The following is a 13,808-nucleotide window of genomic DNA, read 5'->3' as shown; positions in this document are numbered from 1 at the left end:
GGTTTGTTTATTGAATTACGAAGGCTTGCAGCCTTCCGCAAATTCTTGACTAGTTTTCATAACTATTACTGTTAAAATGCCCGTCCTTTTGACGTCCTGCTAGCACTCTAACAGCAGCTCTGTGGCAGTCAGTACCAGGGCTATGAGAGCTTGCGTGAAACAAAGGGCTTTCTAACGCTTTTCAACGCCTTTCTTTGGTTCCACGGAACGCCTCGTGGTACTTTTCTTAGGGAAACCGAAGTTTTCAGCCTACTTTTGTCTGCAGCTCAAATGCTCTGTACATTATTGTCATGTCCCTTTTAGCTGTCTCCTTAGACAAACAGCTGCGTCTTTTCATTCTTTCTTTGTCCAAAAGCCTTTGCATAGTTATTACTAAGTCCTGCTTGGTAATGAACAGTCTTGCACAGTATCGGCAGGGCGATCCGTGATGAGCTCTCACCAAGGAGATGGGTAGCTCCGGCACGGTCAACGAGAGGCCCCTGCTCTGCTCCCTGCACCCCACTTACTTACACGCACATGTGTGGGGTGAACTCCACCAGAGAGCTGATCCAGGCAGAAAAAGAATTGATTTAAGAAACAGTTCAATTCTGCAGTCAGATCAGTTCCCCAACCTGTTTTACTGAGTGACAGCAGAAGCATTTGTACGGCACAGCGTGCCCAGAACAGCGTGAGTGGGCGGATGGGATGGCAGGAGAGGGAGGGAGGAGAGGAAGGGAAGAGGACTGCTTTTTTAAGAAGCACTAACAGCTTAAACACACTTAAAATGATAATTTAATTGAAGAGACCAGGGATTTTAGTCTCATCAAAGATACCAAGGGAACTTTAGCTTTTCAAACCAGATTTGTAGATGATGTTTTCCTAAGCCTACAGAGATTGTTGGATGATGTTTTGCTCACACCTAAAATAAATGAAATTGAAAAATGTCAGCATTTAAAACATCTGTCTCCCCTTCCCTCATCCCCTTCTGATTCTTGTATTTTCTAGGCTTGGCATCGCTAGGTACACAGGCAATTTCACCATAATCTTAATGGTGATTCACTCCTCTCTTTTAAAGCACGGTTTCACATCGCAATCTTTGAGCTCACCTACCCCCTTCTTGCTGCCTAGGCCCCTACAAAAACAAGAGCAGAACATGGAAAACATTATAAACACTTTTAATGGGTCTTCATAAAAACAATTTTAAAACAGTATTTACACTGAAGGTATAAATATCCCCTTATGAATAAATGATGCTGTTATCCAATAAGCCCTGCACCTGATCACACTCAGATCAAGAATAATTATTTAGCTCCTTCAGAGAGGTTAAAATAACCTCTCTTAGGGCACGGGAAACTTCTTTTCCATGCATAATTTCAGTCAGCAGACAAATTGGTAAATAAAAGCAGATAACATCAACTCGGATGTTAAGAAGGAAAAGAGCTAGTGGGCAGACTAGGCACAAGTGCAACGAATATAATTTGGCCGTGAATAAATTTAGGCTGGAAATCTGGAGACCATTTCCAAATATCAGAGCCGTGAAGTTTCAGACCAGTCTTTCGATAAAAGCAGTGGGACAAAAAATGAACAGGGTTCAAAACAAAGCCTACGAGTTGTCTGAAGAAGACTACAAGGCGTGGCTGCCTGCCATAGCTGAGCTCTGAACCTTGACGCAGCAATCCCTCCCAGTCTGGTGCTCCCAAGTACCTCCTGTGGCAGCTAAAGGCAGAGGTATTTGTCCTGCTGACAAAGAGGAAGAGGCACCATCTGACACGTTAGTGTGCTACATCACTGTGGTAGCGTCCTCACAAAAACGCCTTGACACCAAGGTTCCTCTCTGAACCCAGCGGTGCTGCGGCAGCGTCTCTCTGCCACTCCGGGGTCCCTGACAGCACTGCGCCGCGTCAGCATCTCCTGGGGCGGTCACTGCCTGCAGGGCACCTCTGCCACTGTCCTCTCAAACAGCACACCTCTCGAGAGACGTAAGATTTTAGCTTAAAAAAAGGCCTCATCTTCCTCACAGACTTTATGTATCTTCCCTTCCGCTGTTCCATCGTGGAGAGGAATTTTCTGCCAGGGTTTTAGAGAGCAAGCTGTGTTTTTGAGGGGGGTATCTCCTTCTTCCTTCTAGAAAGTGAACGGAGTGGCACTTTTGACTTTCAGTGGGAGACACCTGCACTGCCAGGTTCACTGGTACCTAAAACACCATGAGGGCGCCCAAGAGAGGCGTGCAAAGGTGTTTTGCTCCTGCCCCCCAACCCAGAGGCACCAGGATTGAGCCCCTTGCCCGAAGGACACTGGCCACCACAGCACCTCCACCACAGAGCTGCAATGGGCCTGTCCCCAGCCCCATACCCGCCTCAGCCCTGACTGAGGGGACGTCCTCTGCCTCAGGCCCTGTCCCCTGCCCCACACCCCGCCTCAGCCCCGACTGAGGGGACGTCCTCTGCCTCAGGCCCTGTCCCCTGCCCCACACCCCGCCTCAGGCCCTGTCCCCCGCCTCATGACCCGTCCCCAGCCCTGGCCGGGGGTCTGACCCTGCCCCGGGCCCCCTACCAGCCCCGGCCGGGGCTCCCCCCGGCCCCTCGCTGCCCCATGGGGCGGGGTGCAGCCCACGGCGGGGGCAGCGGGCCGGGAGGGGGCCGGCGGCCGCGGCGATGAGGGGAGAGCGGGGCCCGTCGCGCGCAGCCAATCGGCGGCCTCAGCGCCTGGTCCGATCTCCCCGGAGCTCTCTCATTGGCCGCTCCCCTCCCCTCGCCTCACGGCGGAGGCCGGCGGCGACCAATGGGGCGCGGGCGCGTGGGGGTGAGGGGCGGGGCCGGGCGGCGAGGGCGCGAGCGGCGGGCGCGGCATGGCGGGCTCCCGGCAACGGTGAGGGAGCGCGGGTGCGGGCGGCGGTCGCCATGTCGCCGGTGTGGTCGCTGGGCGCGGGGCTGCTGCTGCTGCTGCTGTGGGTGCGGCACCGGGGGCTGGAGGCCGTGCTGGTGCACCACCGCTGGGTCTTCGTCTGCCTCTTCCTCCTGCCGCTCTCCATCCTCTTCGACGTCTACTACCAGCTGCGCGCCTGGGCCGTCTGGCGCCTCCACAGCGCCCCGCGGCTGCACGCCCAGCGCGTCCGCCACATCCAAGCGCAGGTGAGGCCCGGCCGGACCCCCGCATCCCCACCCCGGGCCCGGGGACGGCTCGGCGGAAGGAGAGCTTGTCCCCCGTCCCGCTCCTTGCCAGCCTGCGCCCCCGCTGCGGTGCACACCGGTGCTGCCCGGGACCGGGCGGCCAGGCGCTCCACCTCATCCTCCCCACCCCCCCCCCGGAGCCGGGGCAAAATCCAGCCTTGAATCCGGTTGCAGCAGCCGGAGCCGGAAAAAGCAAACAAATAAAAGCCAGCGGGTGTTTCTGCCCCTGTGGGGTTTTTTTCTCCGCCTGAAACTCCTCTCGAAGTTGCGGCGTCAACTGCTGGCAAGTCCAGATGCGGCTGTCGGCTGCTGCCATTATAACATCCTCAGAGATGCGCTGTGAGTCTCTCTGTACGCTCGCACGGCTTAGGCATGTACGTGTGTGCACGTGTGTAACATGAAAATGTTGGTCTTTGAACGGTTGGCTTAATAGCGTGTTTTAATACCACTTACATCCAGCTTCTCGGCATTGTTAGTTCCAAGAGATGATTGAAGGGGAGCTGAAACTTTTCTTCCACCCAGAAATGCAGATGTCTTTAATGTTTCTGTGCTCTCTAGTATTTATGGTAATTCTATCATGTCTACTTCTGTTTTCTTCCTTGACTCTCATGTTCATTGCAGATACAGATGGATATTAATGTGCACGGAGTTACTCTTTGAGGGTTTGGGGTTGGGGTTTTCATCGCCAGCTGTAGTAGCAGCTGAGCTTTGAAGAAAATGCTACAATTGATGTTTGTTCTCCAAATGTTAACCACTGTGGCTTTGCAAAATTCGTGAATTGTGTATGGCTTACACATTTTCCTTCTCAACTTTTCTCTCTTTGCCCATTCATTTTCAGGCTCAGACCATTTTTTGGTGTGTTTAGGAGGAGGCATTGTTTCATTAACCTTCATGGAACTGACATTATTCATGATAGTGATAATACCTCCCTTCGAGTACAGGTTTTCCTGTGGATTTTTAAAACTTTCATTCTAGTTTTCTGAATCCCCTCTCCAAAAAAACCCCAAAGCTGCTGGGTATTAGAAATGCTTCCTCTACATAACTAGACCCCTCTGGTGGTATTTTATTTAGAAGTTCAGAGGTCTGCAGAGAGACTTCTAAAGCATTGCTACTCAACATAGAGACATCCAGGCTTTGTTACTTGAAGGTAACATGCATGTAGATGAGAACATTTCTGAACGCTTTTTCACAGCAGGGGAAAAATGTTTCTGATATACATTATTGATGACGCATGTATGCTTTACAGCGTCAGTTCAGCTGTTACCTCTTGCAGGTTCGGGAATGGAAGAACGAAGGCAGCAAAAGATACATGTGCACTGGCCGGCCTGGCTGGTTGACTGTATCACTTCGTGTTGGGAAGTATAAGAAGATTCATAAGAACATCATGATCAACTTAATGGATGTTCTGGAAGTGGACAGTGAAAGACAGGTAACAAATTCATCACAAAGCTTTCATAGTAATGAAGTTTACAGCTTTTTTTACTGTATTTGTAGCTGAAGAGGAGATTAGATTCCATAAAAGCCAAAGGATTTTTGTAGCAGTAGACCCACCAAATTTCAGGTTTTACCATGTGTGCTTGGATCATTCTATCCAAAAAAACAGCATATGGAATTGCTTAGCTTTTATGTGCTGAAGTCTAAAAGACCAGATTGATTTATGGTTTTGGGGACTGAGCAACAAGATGTTGAGGCAGAGGAGGAATCACTAAACAGTTTCAACTATTTTTAGTAGTGCTCTTTGGAAAGTAAGTCTCTGCATTCTGGTAACAGATGGAAGTACAATCCAGTTAGCCATATTTTGTCATCGTTAATGCTGAACACTTAATTTATGTTTGGTGGGGGGAATTGGGTTTTTTTGCTTTTTAGGTTGTTCGTGTGGAACCTTTGGTGACCATGGGCCAGTTGACTGCACACCTGAATCCCATGGGCTGGACTATTCCTGTGGTACCAGAGCTTGATGATCTTACAGTTGGTAAGGGTCGTTGTGATGACAAGAGACTCATTGATTTTGTTGCATTTTCATTAGCTTTTTATGCAGTAACATGTTGCAGTATTTTAAAGGTTCTGGAAATACTCAGTTGAACCTTGTGTTCTGTTGTGGAAGTGTAAGCACTTCCTCTTTTTTTTTTTTTTTTAAATAGTCTTAAAAGTCATGCCCAGAGCTTAAAAGTGGGGTTTTGTTCTCATAAACCACCTTCATTTTGGAGTGTGTTTCATTTGATTTGTTATGTGCTTTCTTGATAAGGTGGCCTGATCATGGGAACTGGCATTGAGTCTTCATCCCATATCTATGGACTTTTTCAACACACCTGTGTGGCCTATGAACTTGTTCTTGCTGATGGAAGCCTTGTGAGATGTTCACCAGTAAGACAAAATGTTATTTTGCTATCATTTACAATGTCATTGACAGTTACCGGTATGGATATATGATTTAGTATGACATACTTTTTGCAGACTGAAAATTCAGACCTATTTTATGCAGTGCCTTGGTCTTGTGGTACTCTGGGTTTCCTGGTTGCAGCAGAAATAAAAATGATTCCTGCCAAGAAATATGTCAAAATACATTATGAGCCTGTGAGAGGACTGCAGAAGATTTGTGAAAAGTTTACTGAAGAATCTAAGAAAAAGGAGAATAGTTTTGTGGAAGGACTTGTGTATTCTTTGGAAGAAGCAGTCATCATGACAGGAGTCTTGACTGATGAAGCTGAGCAAAGCAAGGTAACTAAAGGGAAGTTACTCACAAAGAAAAAAAATACCCCCAAAGTTTAACTGAAGCTGTACTATATGCCCATATAAAACCAGAGTCATTGTAAGATTGGAACAATCTCTTAACACGGGATTAAAAGTTAGATCTGTCCATCAGAATATTTTAAATTACAGCTCTTTCCTACTACAACAGAGTCTGTACTCTAAATCTCTTCAATTGATAAGAAGTGACCCACTAATTTCATTATTCTAGCAAGTAATTTAGTCTACAGCCTTTTCATGGCACTACCTAAGGAGGAAGAGAAGTATCTTGTCTCATATACAGAACAATGCTGTTTTAAACTGCAGTTATTGAGAGTAACTCTTTTCCCAGCAAGCTTTTAATACAGTTAATGTTGGTAAAACACATCAGGGACATTTACAGGAGGGACATGCTAACTGTTCACTGCAACCCTCAACCTGGGTGTTTCTCCTCTGCCATAATGAGACTTTGGATTAATGATGGGTTGACAGTATTTTAGGAATCCAGTTCTGTCACATTCATGGTCTCTTAATTAGCTTGTAACAGGCAAGCCTTAGCAAGCCTTATTTAAATTAAACCTTAATGGCAAGAAAGGTAAGAAGGAGCCATGCATGTGGAGAAATGAAGGCTCCCTAGATCTCTTGTGACAGTCTCACTCAAACTGTCACAGCAGGTATAACATTGATTCTTCACAGTAAAGGAATTTGGGGACTTAATGTTGTCTAGTAAGGTGTAACTGTTATCTGTGTTGGTGCTTGCTAATGAATGTATGTTTTCTTGTAGATAAACAGAATTGGCAACTACTACAAGCCATGGTTCTTTAAGCATGTGGAAAAGTATTTGAAAGCTGACAGGACTGGAATAGAATACATTCCCTCAAGACATTATTACCATAGACATACACGCAGTATCTTCTGGGAGCTCCAAGTAAGACCAGTTCCAAAATTAAAATAACATCTGCAGGAAGGTGCTGTGCCCTTTCCCAGTGTAGGTACAATGTACCTTCTTCCCCTTGGCAACACTTCTGTCTTTCATGGCAGAAAAAAAGAGTGAAGATGATGGCAAATTTAAAAGTCCTTCATTTGGGCAAAACAAATCCAAACGCATTTCTTTATATATAAGGCGTTATAGCCTCCTAATTTCTGTTTTAGTGCTTTTCTGAGTTTAGACCTTAAGTACATACTTCAGTGTTAAGCTTTTATAGCTACTAAGTGATTTCTAAAGGCAGACAGTGGAAAAAACACAAATGTGAAATTATGGCTGAAAATTTGCCCTGCCTAAACTCAGAATAGTAATTATACAGTAAGGTCATTACTTTCAATTTTGTAAATGTATTTGTTGTGGTGTGCATTTATGTAAAACTTTATTTGGCATTCTGAAAGATTCCCGTTGTTACATTTTGAATCTCTGGAGTGAGATACCGGATCCTTTCAGCTCCCGGAGAAGTTGGCTGTGCAGGAAGTACTTAAAATTTTACAATTTTAAAATTCTTTTAAGACCTGATCTTGTGTGTATTTATTCTTGCAAGAGTTCTGTAAGTTTAGGTTCTTCTGTGCTCCTTCCTTAGCTGTTTTAAAATAATAGCCTACTGTTCTCTGAACTTCATTCTCTGAAAGTATTTGGGGCTGAGTATGTTGTGATTCATATGACTGAAAATCAGTCGTTGTAACTAGAGGAGGCTCAGGGCAGGGCTGTGTAGCTAAGTTCAGTCCAGGCCTCTCTTACTTGTTCATATTTGTATTACAGTAGTTTAGCAAAAGTATCAGCAGTTAAATTTATTGAAAATCTGGCTTAGTATTGCTCTGAGGATTCTGAAGTATTGTATTTTGGTTCATTTACACATTCTTAAGTCAAACTTTTTCCTTTCCTCTTTAAAGGATATCATTCCTTTTGGCAATAACCCCATTTTCCGTTACCTGTTTGGCTGGATGGTTCCTCCAAAAATCTCTTTGTTAAAACTCACCCAAGGAGAAGCTATTCGAAAGCTGTACGAGCAACACCATGTTGTACAGGACATGTTGGTGCCAATGAAGAGCCTTGAGAAATCTATCCAAACCTTCCATGCTGACCTTAATGTAAGATCACGTGTTTTTAAAATGCAGTGAATCTTGGACTGTGTGCAATAAGAACTGTGACTGTTATCGCGAGACATAATAGTCTGCATGTGTAAAAGTTCATTATCGTATCCTGGGAAGTACTGTGCTTTGCGAGTCTGTGATGCAAGGCTGCAGAAGAAATCAACACAGCTTTCTGAAAAAAGAATAAAAACATGAGATTCAAATTTTAGTAGAAGGCAAACATTTCTGAAAGATTTCATCACTTAGTAAAACTTGAACTGATTTTTCTTTCACTTGAAATCACTGGTGGTCTCAGTAAACCCCAACTGTGGGGATTAATTTCCCTTTCTTGCTTTTATATCTGAATTTATTTTAGTTAGTATAAGAAGTACAAACTTGGCAATTTCAGTTTTGCACTGACCTGGAAAAGAAAACTCTTCATTCTCTTTTTACTCAGAATGTGTATTCAGTGGTTGCTTTGAGATCAGGGATATTTTTTTTTTTTCATTTCACATATTTAAGGGGGAGGAGATGTAATTCTAGGAGGACATTGCACGTATTCTGAGCATCTCAATCTGTTTGTGTTACGGTCATTAGAAAGTGGAGCTAAGAACCATAGCAAGAGAACTGGAAAGGAGGAGCTGTGTAAGTTTCGATCCCAAATTGGGAAGAAGTCCTCTTAACTCTTCATTTTGTCACCTTTGCTAGGAGATAGCTTAAAGGATTGTTTTGTTAAAAATAAGTGATAAAGTGTGTTCTTACCTCTGCAGGTGTACCCTCTTTGGTTATGTCCTTTCATACTGCCCAATAATCCTGGTATGGTCCACCCAAAAGGGGATGAAGCAGAACTCTACGTGGATATAGGAGCTTATGGAGAGCCCAAAAGGAAACAATTTGAAGCCAGGGCTTCAATGAGGCAAATGGAGAAGTTTGTAAGAAGTGTGCATGGGTAAGGATTCCACTCCTTAGAATAGTAATAATGCCATATGATTTACACCCATGTGGTTTAATCAGTTATTTAATCCTACAGCACTTTAATATTGCAATAATTTAACCACAATAATTGAAAACAAATTTTAATGACTAATTTTGATGTTATGATTTTTAAATATGATTTTACTCTCATTATTTGATCGCAAAACCAAACAGACGAGCGCACTGGCTGAAGTTTTTGCAGTGTATTTGGGAGCTGGGTAGCTTCAGGTCGCCTGTACATCCTTTCAGCTCCAGGCTGCTCTAGGAGTAGAGTCTCTGCTAAAACAAAATACATCCACACAACCAGGTGCAGAAAGACCTTGGCAGGTCTGTGCTGGCTGTACATAAACCAGTTGCTGTCCAGAAGCGGTGTTAGCGTGGGTCGGTGACCGCTCTCAGCAAGGCTGGCTAGCCCAGCCCTCAGGAAGGCAGCCGCCGAGCTTGCATACTGAGGCTGACTTGTTTCAGGCTGGTTCAGAGCAGGGGCAGAGCAAGTGCTGTTTTGGCCACAGTTGGCCGCAGTCCCTTCAGGAATCCCACAGGCTGTTAAAGTTTGGACAGCTTCCCTGCCTGCCCTTGGGACTGTTCTGCTCCCTGCAGTCCTTGCAGCGTCATGCTGCAGCTCTGCCCCGTCCTTGCGCTGGTGTGTCCTCGCGCGGGGAGGCCAGCCTTGGCTCTCCCCTGCAGTCCCTGTGCGATGGCAGGAGTCTTTTCCCCCCTCACAACTTGGACTTCCATAGCTTCCTCTTCCCTGCGCCGATTGTTACTACATAGGACTGCAGTAGGCGTGAGAGATGTGCCCACCATCTGTCACAGACTCATGCCAGCCTAATTTGCTGTAGTAGTGTCAGTGGAGAAGCAGTTACAGGCTTGTTTCTCAGGAACAAATAACAACTACACCATTTTTTACACCATCAGTATAATTTATCCACATTTCTATTTTGACCTACTTCTCAGTCTAACAGTGATTATATCCCATGTGGCTGAGTAACGATGGTGAGTCTGCTTCGAGATGATTTGGAGAGTGTAAATGACTTTTAGCTGCAATAAGTGATCTGCCAGAGAACAAAGCAACCGAAAGTTAATTTTAAGCTTTTTTTAATTAACTTGAAATTAAGCTTTTAATTTAAAGCTCTTTACTAACAAAGTTTTGTCTCTTCTGTACCTGTCACTGGGAAATGAACAATGGATAAATGCTTAATCTTACAGTTTCGTAATCACACAGAACAATAGAGCTTTTATGTAACAGTTTGTGTTTTACTGCTGTACTCTGATGCTAGCTGCGTTTTAGAGCGCACAGTATGAAAGTAAGGAAGTGTCCACAGCTAAATAAGGATTTCATTTATTTTTGTAAATGGACCTTTGTTACACTGTGCTTTGTTTACACTACAAATTTATCTTCTCAGCCTGGTCTGATTTGGCAGGCTTTTGCTTTCCCAGTTATATTCTCAATGTCCAGTTCAAAGAAACCTTAAAAAGGCAGAGAACATATTGCTACCTCTGCCTTGAATGCATTTTGTAACGCAGGCTAATACAAGGCACCATGACTGTACCTCCATGGATCATAAGAAAGCATGCAGAAAAAATACATCTTTTTTTTTTTTTGAAGCTGGAATTAAAAGGTTTTGAATGGGAGAAAAAGGAAAGCAGGCTTTCAAAAGCAGTTAGAAAAGTATTTGTCAGTTAGAAAAGTATTTGTCAGGGAGAATTTAGGTGATGTGTCGTTTTCGGTGCAAGGGGCCAGACTCTTGATTTGAGAGAACTTTTGAAGTTCTCTCTAGACTTGTGTTTCTGTGAACACAAGTTGTTAGAATACAAGTTGTCAGAAGATTTGGCTGCACATGGTTAGGATGTCTAAACATGAACCACTGTTTTATACACCTTTTGTAGTCCTCCTCCTTTTCTCTTTGTAGTAGCAAAACTAATGAAAGTATCAATACATTGATAGCTAAAGAAGTGTTCTGAACCATATTTTAAAAGCAACAGTTATTTCAATTGCTTTCTTTTCCCATCTTCCCCTTCACCAAAATGACTGTAGCTGTATTCTGCTGTTTTGACCATTACATGTTATTTCCTCTTGGAAAAGAGATCATGGTAATGTTAAATCTGCAAAATATAATTGGCTGAGTGTCCCAGTGTAATGCATGTGAGCAATTATATTTGCTTGTTTTTAAAAAGCATTTTTGATGGGTTTTTTTGTTGAATATTTGCTATTCATAGCTTGCCCTGATTTTTTTTTTTTTTAATATTCTATTTCAAATCTTGTGGCACAATTAATATTGAATCTCTGTCTTTTTTTTTTTTTTCCCTCCCCTCTCCAGTTTCCAGATGCTGTACGCAGATTGCTATATGACCCGTGAGGAGTTCTGGGATATGTTTGATGGTTCGTTATACCACAAGCTGAGGGAGCAAATGAATTGCAAGGATGCCTTTCCAGAAGTGTATGACAAAATCTGCAAAGCTGCGAGGCACTGAGCCTGGATGATGTAATCAAGCAATCAGGGAAAGATGAATTTACCTATAGCTAGTCAGTATATCCTTTAAAAAAAAAAAGCTTTATTGCTCTCCAAATAAGCTTATTCTTGTTGATGTTTAAAGGTATAAATTCCTGCTTTATAAATTTATGTTTAGTATTTCTTCGTATGTTTTAAAACCAATTTTCCAAATACAAAGTGATTGTTTTTAAGAAATCTTAAGTGCTAGCTTTTATCTAATGTAGTGACATAGGTGAACTCACCTATTTCCAAGCATAAGAAAAATAATCGGACAGGATGAAGATACTGGAGTTATACCAGCCGTATACTGTAGCTATATTTAACATTACTTTTGAAAATGGTAGGGAGGGCTCAGAAATAGGTGCCAAAGCTGAACGCATTGTCAAATTAATCATGATGTTAAAAACATTTGCCTCCAGTCGGTAACCTGTAGGACAGCTTAGCGATGGTACCATAATCTTCCGGCTGTACAGCGCTGCATGATGTGGTGTGGTACTATACTGCTTGGGTTATACCGTACCATAATCTCAGCAGAGCAGTTAAACTCCCTAACAGTGGCTTCAGTTTCAAAACTGAGCATTGAGGTGTGAAGAAAAGGCTTTTTACTTGTGCCTATCATCAGATCTGAACTGATTTTGATTATAAAGTGTAAGCGGATGTAGGTTTTAGGTACTTTGTAATTGGCTAACAGTGCATTGGTTTTTTGCCCCAGAATATAAATGTTCTGGCTTCGTAGACTACTGAAAAAATTGCTGCTATTTCATGTAGCCAAGTTTTCATTTCAGTTTTTACTCATTGTGGGTCAGTTTATTTGGATTTTTTTGGTTTTGTTTTTGGGGGTTTTTTTGCGGGGTTTTGGTTGTTGCTTAATTTTAGTGCCTTATAAATACTCAGTTGGAGGAAGACGTGGGTTATTTCAGACCGTTCTCTCCTGGCCGGTAGGAAAAGGAAGTCAAGGCTTTATTTATACGAGGTTTGTTAGAGCAAGTGGCTGTGGATAAGAAGAACTCTTGTTGTGAATCCTGATACACACAGGCTTTGGTTCTGACTCGAGTGACATTTTTGCTTTTCGTTTTAGCGGGATTAGATTGATAGGCTTTGTAAAAGGACTGTTTCAGTCACCTGGAGAGGACGTCAACAGCAAGTACTGTTCAGTTCCCCTCCTGCTGCTCGCTGGTGAAAATGGCAGAGTCACGCACTTCATACAGTCAGGCGTAGAAGTGTGGAAATGTTTTGACGCTGTAGCCAGAAACACGGTTCCAAACCAAGCCCGTGTCTTGTCCAAGCGGTTCTTTAAATTGTTACTTGACACCTTACTGAGCTTGAGGGAAAAGAAAGTAGTTTTCTTGAGCCTTGCGTAGGGGGTAACACGAAGAACTTTTTCAACAGTTACCAGTGGGAGGCGTTGTAATTTTTATATGAGTGCTAAACCAATGATTTTATTTATTGATAGATGGATGTTTATGGTCCAGATGAAACCAATGATAAAGCAGTAACAAGAATAAGCTTGGCCTGTTACTCAGTGATGCACGCTGGGCAAATTGTGTGCAAATAAGGTACCCCTTAAAATCCCGCGCAGGGGACTGGGAGCAGGGGCAGCCTGCCAAGGGGGAGACACAGCCAATGCAGAGCACCTACAGGGCTGCCCACGGCACGGAGCCGGGCAGGAGGTGAAGCTGCGTCAGTGATCCGGGAGCGTCTGCTACGCTGTTCCAGGCTTCGGGGTACACAGGAAGGCTAACGCTGATTCTCAGGGTGTACCCTGCCTTCCTGCCCCTGTGAGGGAAGCGGCACCAGAGCCATTTCCTTGTCCCTGGGGCAAAGCTACGATTTAGCCCAGTGCTTGGAAGATAACCTGCACGGGGCAAGAATGGGTTTGGTTAGCTTTTAACGGGCGATGTTAAAACAGCTAGAGGATGTGCAAATACTTTTACTTAGGCTGTGTTTCTCTCACTTCTATACTGATGATCTTTAGGTATGCACTGTGTTTGTTTTTTCACTCCTTAATTTATTGGCAAACTTTGTATGACGTGATTGGGTACTGTAGCTGTATCAGTCACACACATACACATGCATAATTGCTGTTGCTCTTAATTTTTGATTGTACGGGCTGTTTAAAATAAAGATCTAGCCAGCGTACTGTACAAAGTGGTGTCTTTTAATGAACGCTTACTTTTCAACAGTTGTGTTCATCATTTCTCGTGCTTGTTGCGTTGTTACAGAAGGTCAGCGATTACTGAGAAAAGCTGCTGTCTGGGTAGGAGACCAGAGGCATTGCGAGGCTGTTGAGAGATAAGGACCCTAGTGCTGCAAACAGCTTTGAAGGAATATCTTTGAAGTCTATAAGTCTACTCTTATCTCTGGCCCAAGACACACCTGTGGAAAACAAACACCTTACAGCTGA

General features: G+C 43.8%; 1 protein-coding gene across 1 annotated transcript; it reads left to right on the top strand.

The window, feature by feature from the left end:
* Positions 1-2,879: 2,879 nt before the first annotated feature.
* DHCR24 (24-dehydrocholesterol reductase) lies at positions 2,880-13,541 on the top strand. Its single transcript, XM_050900821.1, has 9 exons — positions 2,880-3,110; positions 4,423-4,578; positions 5,016-5,121; positions 5,395-5,513; positions 5,604-5,867; positions 6,661-6,804; positions 7,755-7,952; positions 8,705-8,883; positions 11,231-13,541. The coding sequence occupies exons 1-9, from the start codon at positions 2,880-2,882 to the stop codon at positions 11,382-11,384; spliced, it is 1,551 nt and encodes a 516-aa protein (XP_050756778.1). The 3' UTR covers positions 11,385-13,541.
* Positions 13,542-13,808: the final 267 nt, after the last annotated feature.

The sequence above is a fragment of the Gymnogyps californianus genome, chromosome 8 (genome assembly GCF_018139145.2).
Source record: "Gymnogyps californianus isolate 813 chromosome 8, ASM1813914v2, whole genome shotgun sequence".
NCBI classification, from domain to species: domain Eukaryota; kingdom Metazoa; phylum Chordata; class Aves; order Accipitriformes; family Cathartidae; genus Gymnogyps; species Gymnogyps californianus.
The sequence above is the reverse complement of the archived record's forward strand: the minus strand, read 5'-3'. Positions and strand labels throughout refer to the sequence as shown.

What these genes read in the sequence shown, in the direction of transcription:
- DHCR24 (XM_050900821.1), top strand. Translation starts at nt 2,880, where the DNA reads ATGTCGCCGGTGTGGTCGCTGGGCGCGGGGCTGCTGCTGCTGCTGCTG. An exon ending in TCCGCCACATCCAAGCGCAG is followed by an intron (nt 3,111 to 4,422) that starts GTGAGGCCCGGC and finishes TACCTCTTGCAG; the next exon opens with GTTCGGGAATGGAAGAACGA. An exon ending in CCTTCCATGCTGACCTTAAT is followed by an intron (nt 7,953 to 8,704) that starts GTAAGATCACGT and finishes TTACCTCTGCAG; the next exon opens with GTGTACCCTCTTTGGTTATG.